General features: G+C 33.7%; 1 protein-coding gene across 1 annotated transcript; it reads right to left on the reverse strand.

Moving 5' to 3' along the window:
* Window positions 1-404: 404 nt before the first annotated feature.
* LOC127835477 (uncharacterized) lies at window positions 405-14650 on the reverse strand. The gene is made up of 3 exons (XM_052361922.1): window positions 14401-14650; window positions 13303-13481; window positions 405-494 (listed from the first exon to the last, which is right to left on the reverse strand). The coding sequence occupies exons 1-3, from the start codon at window positions 14648-14650 to the stop codon at window positions 405-407; spliced, it is 519 nt and encodes a 172-aa protein (XP_052217882.1).
* Window positions 14651-15758: the final 1108 nt, after the last annotated feature.

The following is a 15758-nucleotide window of genomic DNA, read 5'->3' on the forward strand; positions in this document are numbered from 1 at the left end:
GACGTTCATACTTTTAAACGCAGTGGGTCAGCAGGTGAGAAAGATGTTAAACGGACGGAACTTTTTGTCGACGTTCATACTTTTGAACGCACTGGACTGTTCAACGCACTGGTCAACATGTGAGAAAGCAGTCACATTATCTGATCGTATTGTCGGAGTTCATACTTATAAACACACTACAGTTTCGTGAGACCAGTCCTTCTAAACGGTATATTCGCTGTGAAATATAAGTTATTTTGTTTAGTCATTATTCATGGAACCATTTATCAACGTTACAAGCATTGTTTTCATTCAAATCACAGCTTTGGTATACTTCCAATTGTTTGAGATTCCTTTCGAAAGCACGTCTTTGCACTTGGTGAGCTTCAAAAATGCCCCAGTGCTCTGTTAGATGCTGCACAACACTACATCACAGGGACGTACGAACTCTCTAGGGGAGGGGGTGATTGAGGGGGTGGGGGCTCGGTTGGTTTGGATTGCACGGACAGCTTTGGCTGATTATGGAGATATTAAATTATTACGAACACAGGGTCGGAAATATATCAATGATAAATCATTGATGGTCGTGATCGTGCGATTGCGTTTTATGTTGATTGGATTGTGAACTATAAACGTTCTCGGGATGTTTGTTATTATTGTGGCCGTTACGTATGGGTGTTCTATGGTGGTGTGGACACAAACTATGTACTTATTTGACGGGTTTTAATTGTCTAAGTTCTGTTGCGCTCCGTGCCCATGTGCGTTCTGTTTCTTTTAACGGTTAGTTTAGTCATTAATTGTGTACGTTCTGTGGCGCTGTATGGCCATTGTAGAAATGATCTATGTTCGTTTTATGGCGTTTGTTTATTTTTTGTGTTAATAAAGTATGGACGTTCTATAGTGGTTAATGATATTAAGCATGTACTTTGACTAAAGATGGCGGTTTATAACCGTCATATTTATGAACACTGTACGTTCTATAGCCGGCTGAGACGCTTGTTGTCATGAACTATGTACGTTAATAGTTGTTTATGACAGATGTTAGTCCAAATAGATATTTGTAAAAATGATAAGCGCGTTACTATCTTTTTTTTTAAATAATGTTTAAGTTTAAGGAATTTTTTTCCCCAATAAAATACCGTAGCACATATAAAACATGCCAATACAATGTGTTATTTAAATAAAATTGCAACGATATCAAGATGGAAGCTCAAAGCTTATGAAGTCTCTCTTCTTTTTGGGTTTGAAAACATTGATGAACGTGTGTAAATGTCGTAACTTAAAACTAGAAGAAGTGGAATATAAGCTACTAGCTGGAAAATAATTGAGTATCAGGGGCCGTCAATAAATGACGTCACGCAGAGGAGGGGAGGAGTGTTAGAAAGTGTGACAGTTTGTGACAGAAGGGGGCATTAGGCCATGTGTGACGTCACACTTTTTATTTCAATTTTTATAAAGTAGAATTTAAAAGCTTTAACAATAATTGTCAACATTTTTGTGAAAAATTTGAACTAGTTTTATGTCAAAATAGCATGAAATGCGTATCTCCTGAATGTGGAGCGCTAGCATGTTGTTTCAAAGACTTTTTAGTCCAATTGTTTTGTTACCGTTTTATTGTTTAATCACCGGTGGGGTCAACTTTCGCAATTCTACTTCTTATCCTGTGTAAAAAAAATGCATCCAATACTTTAACCCACCTATTGTAAATGAAAAAAGCAGCAGATAAATGGTGTGTATCATATAATTGTCTAGTCTATAATTTTCAATATGGTTTTCTAATTCAATCTAAATTGAGTTGCTGCTTCAATGAACTGTGAAAACTGTTACAATGAACTATCCTACTATTAAAGCCATTTAATAATGTGATAGTTCTTTTTAGTTATAATGTTATATTTTAATACAGTTATATAGTGAAGTGCGTTTTAGAATACATTTGAATTAGGTGTAAATAAACAAAATTGTGTTCAAAAGTGTGACGTAATTTACGGGGGGGGGGGGGGTCTGAGTCTCGTGACAGTTTGTGACAGGGGGAGGGGGTGGTGGCAAAAAAAGCGTTACGTACTTTATGGAAGCTGTGTTAGAGACAAATGGACACAAATGAAAACAAACAACCAAGAAAACACACCAACAACTATTACAATTACAATTATAGCAACCTTAATGCTTAATCCCACTCGCTAACTCAGAAGTGATTCGATTTGATCTTCTTATAAAAAATTCACTTCGTAGAAGACCCCCCCCCCCTCTCTGATCAAGTGCACTTCAGCAAGATATTGTCTCCCATGGAAACCTTAGCAAACGTTTGCATGATCACACAAAGACCATTGGGGTTATCTCCATGCTTTGACTTTTGTATCGACTTTCATACACTGCTTATTTCGAAATTGGTCGCGTTATTGTTTGTTGGAAGAACTGTATTGTGAACATGTGATTTCCTGCCAAGTGCGGGTTCTAACTTCTTATTTAGGTATTAAGGACTTTCTTCAACTCAACGTCATAACCATTTGCATTCAGAACATTACCAGAGGTACGACAACCTCATGCAAAAGCAAGTGTGCTAGATTGAAAGAAATGACGTTACATATTTTTGGCAAATACGGTCGAAAATATTTCTTTTTATATATGTTTTCAATACGCAACACTAAGTCAACATTACTACTAGACAAACTGCGCTATAATAATTATAAATTGAGTAATCAATGAGTAATGATATAAAACCTAAAGGCATTGACCAGTTTTGTGAGCGGTATCGATTCCGAAATACTTAAAGAACAAAAACAGCTCAGCATTAATATTTTTTTATATTCACATATACATACACCACACGTTTTAAAATAAAAGAGTAGCAAAAACGGTCGTACAATACGGATGGTGCAGTTATATATTGCGTAGATGTTGTACACGCGAGAGATCGTAATGCCTCTGGAGTACGATGGCTAAGTATTTGGTGTTTGTGCCAAGTGTAAAGAAAATTAATCGCACCAATCTCTTTCAAACATAGACACAATGCAATGCATTTCTTGCATTTGAAATGGTTCTCCTTAAAATGCATATACTTATTTTGGTGAAATGCGCTTAGTATAAAGTAAACGCTTTTTCAAGATACAATGGTTTCTTGGACACCGTTTTAACGTCCTTTCTGAAACTGTCGCAAAGACATTTCTAGTCCCAGGTTCGAAAATTGTGTCAACATCACATCTTATATCATGCGTCTTTATTCGCGTTTCTTAATTAATACGAGTAACTGGACGGTTTTAAAGACGTTATATATGAAAGGGTCTGCCTTCCCAGGAGATAAGGCTATTTCCATCCATCATATTTATGGGGTGATTTAGTGTCACGTGTTCGTTCTTGCTTATAATCAATTTTGAGAGTGCTTTAAACTTTTAAGTGGAACTCATTTATCTTTAACATATTATTTTTCAGACCTTACTTGTTTTGATTCACTTTTTTAAACAGCATTTCTTCGTATTTGTGTTTAGGCATACTCGGCAAGAAGGCCTCAAGAGTTAATGATGTCTACAGTATGACCACAGACAGCATGCTTATCAGTCCACTTATCGATTGACAGCTTGGTGTACAGTCTTTCGTCGTTGATGGGATTCGTTCACATACTGTGTAGGAGAGTCTCTCCCTCACATTATAAACCATATCGGATGAGTGAATATGTAATGCATCAATCGAATTGCTAATTAAGGTAGCGCACTCGTAATGGGCACCTATCCAAATCTAATGTAATCTATTATTTTCTTAATCAGCATCATTTCACTGAACTACATGCACATTTTTTGGTAGGCTTTCCATGCTTTAAAAAAAAATACTGTTTTTTTCAAAACCACCCCCACAATCGGCTTTTGTCCAGTTTATGCACACCCCTGGGGTGAAAGTTCCATAATTCATCAAGATTACCAAATATAGGCATGCAGTTGATGTGTACAGATGCAGAAAAGGTGTTTAAAAGTTAAAACAAGATTAAAAAAAATCTTTTACAGCTATTTATTTTTTATAACTTGTTGTCTATGGAAGAGCGCCATGAAATGTAAATGGTTTCAGGCCACGTAGAAATTGGTTTGGTTAAAAACAAAGTGTCATAAAATTCAAAATAGTATTATTTAAGTAATATTTTGAACTTAGTTTTTATAGATAAACTATATACAGCAAAAATACCAAGAAATAGACAGATTTACCGTTTACTTTTTTAAATAAAAATAAAAATGCAACATGCATGGTTCGTGTTTTCAGCAGTAAATCACCCAATTTAGCCATAACGTTGTTTTAATTTAAATAATTGAAGAATGTGCATTAAAATTGCATCATATTTAACAATAAACGTAGCTTATATGCCATATTAAATCAAATTACGTTAGAAAAGAAATAAAACGCGTCGCAAAAAAGTATACGTCGTCGGCAGGATTCGAACCTGCGCGGGAATATCCCAAAAGATTTGTTGTCCATCCCCTTAACCACTAGGCTACAGCACCTAATATTAGGCTCTTCAACCGTCGAAGAAATCGCGGGAAATCATTAGGGATGCGCTACCTTAGCAACGTATGGTTTTATTTTTTCGGCAATTAGTTTAAATTTCGCGTGAAATTGTTAGCATTTATCGTCTTGGCGTTTATCACAATCAAACGAATGCCTTAGAAAAATCTTATTTTATATAATTTTTATTGTTTGAAATCAATATTTCAGCCACTTAATCGTTTAAGATTTATTCTAAAAAGAGTTATTTTGTAACGGACATCATTATCATTTTACAATATTTATTCGATCTTTTAATACTCCTAATGAACAGCCCTCTGTCGGATTGGTGCGTTGCAATTTATTGAATTTATTTATTGAACTCATAATTCCAAATAGTAATTGATCGATATGTTACTAAAATTCGAAAATTAATTTTGTTTATGATTATTGTGTAAGTTGTACTTACTAAAATTAAAAGTCCTTAGAGAACATTCATAATAAGAGTGACTTGAAACTTTCATATTTAAATAAACATTTAATTTTTTGGCTAAAATCAAATACTTAAAATGCGTATATTTACCATGTGTAAAGGTGACTTAAACAATGCATTTTAACAATGCATTTGTCGAGCATTATTACTTTATATGCAATTCGAAAAATGTGTGTTCCCTCATATCACAAAAAAATATTACATTATACGATGAGAAGTATGTGTAGTGAATATTGAATAAAATCTTTTATCGTATTGTGAAACCGTAACCAAAATGCACGAACTGTACAACAACTATACACTCTATTAAACGTTGTTTGCTTTGTGAAATATGTTTTGATAAATAAATTAATTATTAACTCTCAAATCAGTTATACAAATAAAATAGCCACAGGCTGATCACGTGGATAATTTTCCATTTACGTCTTTCAATTTACACGTAGCGGAGAATTGTATCATGTTTGCACCGAAATAAAAATACTTGATCATGCGTCGGGTACATTTATTGCTGATTTTGTAGCCAATTTACACATGAATCAACATTCCAGCAAAGCTGTTCCAATTGAAGTTGTCATTCTGGTAGACCGCACTCGTCGAATAGGTGGACCTTACCCAGACATTGTCTCAGATTGAAATTTTTGCAAAAACTTGCATGGTAACGCAAATATAAAAGCTGGGATCCCCGTGTCTTGATCTCTGTACTGGTTTGTCTTCATGAACAATTTCGAAATAAGCCAATTGGCCGTATTTTGGGCAGTTTTGTACCGTGAACATATACACTCCAGCTACGGGCGCTGTGAACGAACGAACAAACGCAAAGATGGATGTACGGACAGATAGACGTGTGGAGGAATGAATAAATAGATCAATTGAAAAAAAGAGTACATTAAAAGATAAATGAATAGATGATTGAATGAATGAATGAATTAATTAAGGAATTAATGAAAAAATAAAAATAAATAAAAACACGATTGGATGAATGAATGAAACCCTGTTGCGTTTACAATTCTTTTTTTGTTGGTATTGCATACTTAAATATATTTAAACTATCAACAAATCCCTAGTGTTCACATTTATGGCAAATAAACCAAATGGTAACGAGATTCAATTTAGTATATATCATATGTAATCGTACAATGTTCCACATTCCTTGAATAAAATATATATTTATTACCAATATTTCAATTCAACTGGGTTCAAGACATAAAAAGGGTTTTTTCTTTCATTATTTTTTATAAATAATCGAGAAGATCGAGATAGCGTAGCCTAATCCATCTTTACCCCCCGTTCACACATAGACGCCGCTTCTACTACGATCAAAACGTGGCCGAAAACGTGGTCGATCGTGACAAATCGCAGGTGAAACGTATCGGAGTCTTCATAAGCGCAGTATGATCGCGGTAGAGTCTTCATGATCGGAGAGCTCTACGCTTTCGCCACGCTTGAACATGGTCAAAACAAGCGTAGCGGGATCGTGTCCAACAAGAAACAAGAAGAATAAAAAGTCGAAGACCATTATTTGCCAACTTGCTCGATTTAGACACCGATCGGCCTCGATTCGCCCCGATCCGAACCGTTTTCAGATCGTGGCTTGCTCGTCGTAAAGTCGCAGCTCTGTGAGAACGGGGGGTTATCAATACATAAACTATTTATTTAAGATCATTGAGCCAGAGTATCTAAAAGCTAACCCTACACCAAATTGTAAGATGGTTATACCATTGCCTGTCCATACAGCGTAACTCCGTTAACCTAAGACCTCTTGAACAGAATTACCAGAGTCGTATCGGGTGCATCGGAGAGAACATATGGTTTTCGCTTTGTGTGTCCGTCTGTCCGTCGGTCCGTCGGTCTGTCAGTCCGTCAGTCAGTCACACTTTTCTGGAAACTGCGATAACTTTAAAAGTTCTTCGAATGTTTTCATGAAACATGGATAGATGGCAATATGGAGATTATGCACGTCAAATAATTTTCTTCCTACGTCAAGATTTCTGGTTGCTATGGCAACAAATAGACTAGAAATACTGCTGAAAATGCTGGATCCTGCACACTTTACTGGATCCTGCGATAACTTTAAAAGTTCTACATATTTTTCATGAAACTTGAAACATGAATAGAGGGAAGTATGGACATTATGCACGTCAATTCACTTTCTTCATAAGTTTCCCAAAAATTCTGGTTGCTATGGCAACAAATATAAAAAATAAAAATAAAAATCTGACAATGTTGGAGCCGGTAGGGGACATATATTGCTTGGCAATAGTCTTGTTAAATTAAGAACATAAACAACGAAATAAAGGTAAGGTATGATGCACATGTGTTATTAGCGATCATGTCATGTTTTGTATATATTTGCTGAAACGTAATTTTAATAACCCACAAACATGTTATTGTAATAGAAACTTTTTACGAAAAGTGGTACGGAAAAATACACACCGATTATCTTGTTAAAGATATTTCTTGTTAGATTTGATCGAGAATGTAACCCGCCTCCCAGTTTTGCTGAATGGGTGAAGTTCCCCACGGGTTCTACTTCCCCGTATCCCAAAATTTGTTTCGTAACCAAAATGTTTCGTAGCAAAAAAAAATTCCGTACCCATTTTTGTTCGTACCCATTTGTTTTTTGTACCCAAAATTGTTGTTCCCACTTACACAATTGTGGTGATATAGATATACTTAAATTGATGCTTTAATATCCATCCTCTTCAAAAGCATCGTCACACCAGTACTGTCAGTACTTTGATTATTTTAAATGAATTTACGAGTAGAAATGCAATAACGCTAATTGGACGACATCACCGCCTTTATAACGAGTATAGTTTATTTTTGCTGAGCATGTCAGATAAAAAAGATGGACGTGTTTCACCTCAATAAACATTTAATATATATTCGTACATATTTTAATATATATGTATTAGCATGTTGAATAAGACTTGACAGAACAGTACAGCAAAATATAATATTAAAGGAAAGGCAAAAAGTTGTGGCTAATTTTTTCCTCTTAATCATGTGTTATGAGTTTTGTTAATTACGTTGAGACCATTGCCTGCATCGTTATTTATTGGTTGAAACTTTTAAAAGGTATGAGTTGTTAGGGAGTGTTTCCGTTATAAACGCCCGCGCTAGTTTTCGATTTCGGCTGATGTCGGCATTCATCTTGAAGTGTAGTCGAATGGGTATGATTACTTCAGGATTATCCGTTTAACTTAATTTTCCCGAAATTGTTTTTTAATTTAAATTATTTTTCAAAGAAAATACGGTGTTCTACGTATTAAAGCTATGCCTATCGTTGTATTGAAACGCTTGCTGTTTAAAGAGTAAAGAAATTTATCCCTACATGAAATATGGAAAAAGCCAAAGGTAACAATGAATTACCTTTTGCTTTTCATAACGGTCTTCTGATAATAGCAAACTGTATCATTCTCATAAGAGTAGTACTGTCCTCTTGAAAGTGCATCTTTATACAACACGTATTATCAATGTACATGTATATATTTACGTTATACATATTTACATTGTTATTTCCAATGTCGTATGTGCGTTTTTGTTTTCATTATCATGGTGAATTGAATAATGATGAAATTTTTCTTTAATATGTTCACGGAATTATGGTGAGTAATAAATTCTGACGATAATACCAATTTTTAGGGAATGTACTTCTTGATGTCCGTTATTAATATGAAGACATTTAAAGAAACAATTACTAACTTACTCGCTGAAATCTAATGTTGATTGTTGAGAACTTATACTGTTCTTATATACCTGACTCAATTGTATTTTTTTATGACTACCACCCTGTGCATTCTTGGTTTTACATATATCTCACAACAACAATTCAACATTATAATAAGCTTTCTTAAAACTGCGGAGTTAACCTGGAAATGTTTGTTTAAATGTAAAACTCTAATTTTCAGTTTGAAGGGACTTTCTGTAACGATCTCAATTATATTAGTATCCGTTTTATAATAATAATGTTCAACAAAAATGACATACACACATGTTCGATATCTACGTACAATTATAAATTTTAACATATAACTGCATTGTTTTATTTGCATATGAAATCAAAATAATAATTTTCGGATCAAGTCTCTCCAAAATTGTTACATAAATCAACTGTAAATATTTAATTCCACTCTTATATCGTTTACACCAGTTTGCAAACTTTACAGGTAAATAGCATTTTAAATCCTGTGTATATGTATTTATACATTACACATTAAACATATTAAGTCATTTATAAGTTGCACCCGAAAGTCTGGACTCTTATGCTTGAGTTTAAGATACCCTATATAATCAATATCAATTCTGGCAGAGCCTGTTTGTTGCTGTGAGACAGGGCCTGCAATCTGACACACCTTAAAGCCCCAAAACAATCATGTGATTATCCCTGTAACGATCTCACTTTAATGACAAAATAAAACCGAGCCAATTAGTCAACAAAAGCACAGCATTGTACCGTAAATTTGTATAGGATGGCTTCGGACGCAGTGAAAACAAAATAATTATTCAGGTCGTATACACCCCTTTCGTTTATCAGGGATTTCTTCAACAACATGTCTTGTTTTGTGACATATGGATATATATATATATATATATATATATATATATATATATATATATATATATATATATATATATATATATATATATATATATATATATATATATATATATATATATATATATATATTAGTTAAATGCTGAATATAAGCATGGGGATGACTTTTTCATCTCAAATTTCTGCTGCTTTCACATAGCGTTTAGTTCTTCCTATACAACATAAAAGATGAATATATAAATATTCAAGAAGTAACGACGGACCATCTACAATAAATATATACACCTATGATAAGAATAAAAAAACAAACACAAATCACATGCTCTTTTTAACATATATAAAACAGGTTTTCAAATCCCTGAAATAAACTATATTGCGTCATTGCATGTTGAAAAAATCATTTTACCTAGGTAACTGCATGCTTAATATTCGTCATTAAAACAATATATAAAATGAAAACGGCAAAAAAATTCTTACACAAGCGTAAAATAAATACTCGTACAATTTTATTTAAAGGACTTGTGTAGTATCATGAAAAAAACGCTGTCACACTTTTTTCCGTTTTAACAATAACAAACCATACAAGTATGACACACTTACATGATTTAATACATAATAATATAAGTTCACATAGTTATTACATAAACATGAAAAATGAAACATTGCTCCCACACAATAAGGTTTAATGAGTCAACCATGTGGGACATATGGAAATGTGTAATACAACTACATTACTATGCTTTTATGGAAAAACATCTTACAATATCCTTAATTAGATTTAAGAAACTTCAGGTACATATCTGACTTGAAAAGCTCTTCGAGCATTCTTTTCTTAAAAACATGAAAATAAAAAAATAACAATCAGTCGCCGTTCTATTATTTTCCTTCACTTGTTATACGAAATTTATTATGACGTATAATTTACCCCGTTCCTAACTTATGATATATTCACCTTTATACTGAAACACATTGATTTTCTCCGATAATAAATGCTTAACATACAAAATACCATAGCTGTTATGAATAATAAATTACTTTACAATTTCACTTTGGTTATGTCACCAGAGATATGTTCAAAACAGCATAAAATTTTAAAAAGCCGAGTAGTCAAAGGTTTATGACTAAAATAAAATAAATCTTTTACACTTATACTGCTCAAATAATAACTGGCTACATATTACTATTTTATAACAATTGTTTTCGGATTGGACGTTAACTTAATATGGCGCACTGACTACCAGTGCATGGGTTAATCCTTGGCAATTGAATATATGTCTATCAAAGGAGACGCCATTTTTATTTATCATTTCAAAACGAACCCGATATATTCGTATAATTTATTTGGTTGCGTAAAATACATGGATGCACAAATAATCTCAACATCAAAATACCAAAAATACGTACAGAACAAAATTAAATATTTGACAGCAGGAAAAGTACATTGATTCTTCACAAAATCCCTTTATTATATTTTTTATTTGCGTGTAACAAAGATAACCTGATCCAACTATTGCTAAAAAAATAAATTGGAAACAACGTGTACAGTTAAAATCAAAACAACGATATATTAAGGAAGAGTTGGAATTGTAACACACTGTTTCAGTTCTGTAGCAGTTGCGCCCCTCTTGCGGATAATGCGTCAGGCGTTGATAATCAAAAATGAAGATATTGTCAGCTTTCATTGCAAAGGATGGCTGAAATACCGATAGTTTGTTTTGCCTAATATGCATTAACTGCATAGAACTTTTTAATAATAATTGTTGGTGTAAACATTAAAAACCTTTGTACTGATATTATTTTCGAAGAACTATGAATTCTGGCATAAATCGGACTTATTTCGTTGAATGACTCGATTTCATCTAGCAAAATTATACAAGCATGTCACAAAAAACCTTCGTTTCTGAAACTAAGTAATATTTTTAAATGTAAATACTTTAATCTCAATGAGAAATAAAGATAAACAACGTCCGACTTTACTGACGTTTATTAAAGGGACATTCCAAACGCAACATGGATGTATAATTATTATTGAAATTAAGTTTGATTAAAAAATGTAACACTGGTTTTAAAAAGACTTCAGATAATTGTTTCAGATACTCATAATTCCAAACAGTAATTGGTTGATTTATTACTAAAATTCGAAAATAAATGACAATTGTGTAAGTTGTACGTACTAAAATTAAGGAGTTCTTAGAGAACATTGATACTTACAGTGACTTTCAACTTTCTCATTGAAATACACATTTGATTTTTGGTTATAAGTAAATACTATAAATGCGTTGTACGTATATTTACAAAGGCGACTTAATCAATGAATTTGAACAATGCATTTGTCGAGCATAACAACTATGATATGAAACTCTAAAAATGTGTGGCCCCTCGAATCACACACACATATTACCTTACACGATGAGAAGTATGCAACTAAATATCCTGGAATAAGGGGCGAGCTAAGTAAGCTCCAATTTCCTTAAGAATTTATTCTTATATTCAAAGAGGTTAGAATCCAGCTTGTAATTTAATAAAAGTAAAATGTGTTTTATGAGTAACGCGATGTAGTTTGTTTAAAATGATCGATCCAACAACTGTCTCTAGACACTGTTTTACTTCAAATTGTATTGAGGTAAACGGCTATTTTCGTTTTTGTGGTGGTTTCTAAATATCAAATGAATGTGCTTTCTATGGGTGGCTTTAGCTTTGTTTTTTTTATACGATTTTAGGGGCATTTCGTTTTTATAATGATGCATTTAAAAGCATGGTGGCGTAGTGAATATGGTGTCTGCTTTGAAACCGAAGGATTTCGGGTTTGAACTCCACAGTGGGCATGTTCTCATGAGTTCCTCGATAGAAAACAACAATACTGGAGCTTCCTAGAAATATGACTCTAGAATATTTAAACTAGCGTAAGCCTTTTCATGCAGTTGAACTAAAAAAACAGGTTAAACAATAAATAATGTATTAATTCTTGTATAAATTTATCAACATGTGTGAAATACTACAATCCGAGGTTCATATTGATTCATGTAATTTTGCAAAATGTAACATGACTCATTTGACAACTTATAACATTAAGCTAAATGTTTTACATAGTTTACATTCTTAACACTACTCTAAACGAGCGTGACAATTCTAAAAAATGCATATAACATAATTTCATATTATTATATACATTTTCGAGCGTACAGTATGTGGGTTTTTAAAAAACTATTATTGCCTCATTGTCAACGATAATGTGGAAAGGTATTTCCATTGAGTCGTTTAACGTTATTTTGTAAATTTGCAATCAAACCTTTTATCATATTGTGAAACCGTAAACAAAACGCATGTACTGTACAACAACTATACACACTGGTAAACGTTGTTTGCTTTGTGTAATATGTATTTGGTAAATCATTTAATAATTATAAACTCTTAAACCAGTTATACTAATCCAATAGACACAGGCTGATCACGTGGATAATTTTCCATTTACGTCTTTCAATTTACAGGTAGCGGAAAAATGTATCATAGTTGCACCGAAATAAAAATACTTGATCATGAGTCGGGTACATTTATTGCTGAATTTGTAGCCAATTTACGCACGAATCAACAGTCCAGAAAAGCTGTTCCAATAGTAAACGTCATTCTGGTAGACCGCACTCGAAGAGGTGCATCTCACCCAGACATTGTCTCCAATTGAAATTTTTGCAAAAACTTGCATGGTAACGCAAAGATAATAGCTGGGATCCCCTTGTCTTGATCTCTGTACTGGTTTGTCTTCATGGACGATTTCGAAATAAGCTTTTTGGCCGCTTATTGGGCAGTATTGTACCGTGAACATATACACTCCAGCTACGGACGCTGTGAAGTGTCCAGTGACTGGGTCATACACTCCACCTTCGTTTACAAGGACAGTGTTGAACTTAACGTCTTCGTTTGTAGCATATGTAAACGTGGTTCCTGAATGCTGAAGACGGGCATGGAACATTATCAGAGGAACGACACTTCCTTCTGAAAGACAATACTCATAATTATAATACGATTTTAAAAGACTTATCCCGGAAAAGCACGAGTTTAGAAAACCCACTAATCACCCCGGTACAAACAACGCTGGCCCATTACATCAACCAATGATAGCTTACAGCTTAGTTTAACGGTTGATACAGTGTGTTATTTTGAAAGGATTATAAATGGGTCAGCTTTATTTGTACCAGCAGATTAGTGGTTTTTAAAAAAAAAAAGTTTTTTCCAGGATACATGTATTGTCATTCGCAAAAACGGTATTAAACGTTATAAAATGTTCTTACGTCCTTATTATATAATCAATCTATAACAACATATACACTATACATTGTTGCTTTAAATTGAAATATACAACTAAATACTGCTCGATTGGTCATTGTCGGCTCGGGTACTACTTAAATGTTCCCCGGGTACTATTAAGTATACTTAAATGTACTCTGGGTACGGGAAATATATTAACACGTACCCGGCGATTTTATACTGTACCCGAGTTTTATTCCCGCAAAAAAAAAACGAAGTCGTAAAACGCGCTGCGGAATACGACAAAAATCTCTTTGAACAATACCTGCCTAAACATGCTTTTTGAGTAGGAGTTTTAATAATATAAATGCCATTTTACAGAATATTGACATAAATATGGACATAATTTATTTGAAAAAACAATAGCCGACATCGACAAATTTAGCGTTAGAATTCCCGGGTACGGTTGAGCATCCTTACCGTACCCGGGGTACATTTAAGTATACTTAAGAGTACCCGGGGTACATTTTAATTGTACCCGGGCCGACAATGACCAACCGAGCCTTAATACTACCTCGCAAAATTTCCAGTTCTTTTGACGTCTGTCCCATAAGTGACTGCACTTAGGATTTCATTTCCGCAACATTTGCCGAGACATTCTTGGTACCGGAGTTGAGAAAGGCTTCAACGTTAACTCGAAGATCTTGCTTTGTATCCTCTAGTCCTTTAACAGCCTGTGATACCCCTGTCAGAGTGTCTGCAACTTTTGCGTGGGTTTCCGTTTTCTTATCCAATGTATCTTTCAGAGCCAACTCGTTTCGGATAACCCTTTCCAGCAGCTTCTTCTCGTACTCAAACTTAGAGCATACAGGGCATGATGGCTCCAGGGCAAATGATACTCCAAACATGACTATCATACTCCAAGTACTCACTGAATCCCACATTGTTGTGTTGTGGATTTATGGGAATAAGCTTTACTTCTAAAAGCCTCCGACTGGATGCTAACACAAAGTGTTCTCGGGTCCTCTTTATATCGCATTTTAACAGACAGTCTCATTATCTGTTGTTAAGCAGATGTTGCATCACGGATGTTCTGGAAATTCAGCTAATGACGTTTAATATTAATTAGATACAAGTGGAAACTTGTATATGAGTTGTTCTCTTTTCTTTAATTTTACAATAAAAATAAATAAACATGAAACTAGTAAGTGAACTTAAAATTAGCAGACCGTATCTCTCCAGGACATAATGATCCGAAACAAATGCCTACCAAAAGTGTTCATATATTTGTAACCACCGACAAATATTGTTAGACCCACAAATAACCACACAGTCTCTTTGACCGATAGCATTACGCTATCTGGGCTATTATTAAGTGTATTTAAACCCTGCGTATGTTTTGTCTGTGTGTGCGCAAATGGCCGACCCTGAATAGTTAAACAAAGTACAATAAACAAACATATATGCTATTTTTGAATCTGAAATAATTCGTTTTTTTTTACAAAAAAAGATGCATTATTCGTTCAATAATAAAATAGATTTTAAATTTATAATCGCGGTTACAAATATGTAACATCGGTTGCAAATTGATGGCAGAAGTAGTTATAGCTATAGCGTGTACTTTTTGACGGCATACGTAATTTTGTAGTTAAAGCCACCAATGTTTAAAACGCGTATTCTGCATTGTTGATGCACCATTTGTCAGTTTTACACAATGAAATAATGATTGCGCACTTACCGCTATACCCTACCCCACCTAAAAAAGAGTGGACAATTTCTCAGATTGATTTGTTTTGCGGTTGCCACACGTATATAACTTAGACAACTACTGCAACGATCATACCTCAAGCATTTACAAATGCATTTAAGAGACTGGATAACGGAATTTCGTAATTTTGAAAATGGTCATACAATAAAATTACTACTAATACTATAGCCATACAATGTATAGGTCTTAAATTAATACAATAGCAACCAAGATCTTAACAAACTATGAATGTTTTAATAATTGTTTGAAATAACGTT

Source organism: Dreissena polymorpha, chromosome 6 (genome assembly GCF_020536995.1).
Source record: "Dreissena polymorpha isolate Duluth1 chromosome 6, UMN_Dpol_1.0, whole genome shotgun sequence".
In the NCBI taxonomy this organism is placed as follows: Eukaryota; Metazoa; Mollusca; class Bivalvia; order Myida; family Dreissenidae; genus Dreissena; species Dreissena polymorpha.

Excerpts from the sequence above, each read along its gene's own strand:
- LOC127835477 (XM_052361922.1), bottom strand. The coding sequence starts at position 14,650 with ATGATAGTCATGTTTGGAGTATCATTTGCCCTGGAGCCATCATGCCCT. Across the intron at positions 13,482-14,400 it reads TGAAGCCTTTCTCAACTCCG|AAGGAAGTGTCGTTCCTCTG; the intron begins GTACCAAGAATG and ends ATTGTCTTTCAG. Across the intron at positions 495-13,302 it reads CTGGAGTGTATATGTTCACG|CCAAAGCTGTCCGTGCAATC; the intron begins GTACAATACTGC and ends CTCCATAATCAG.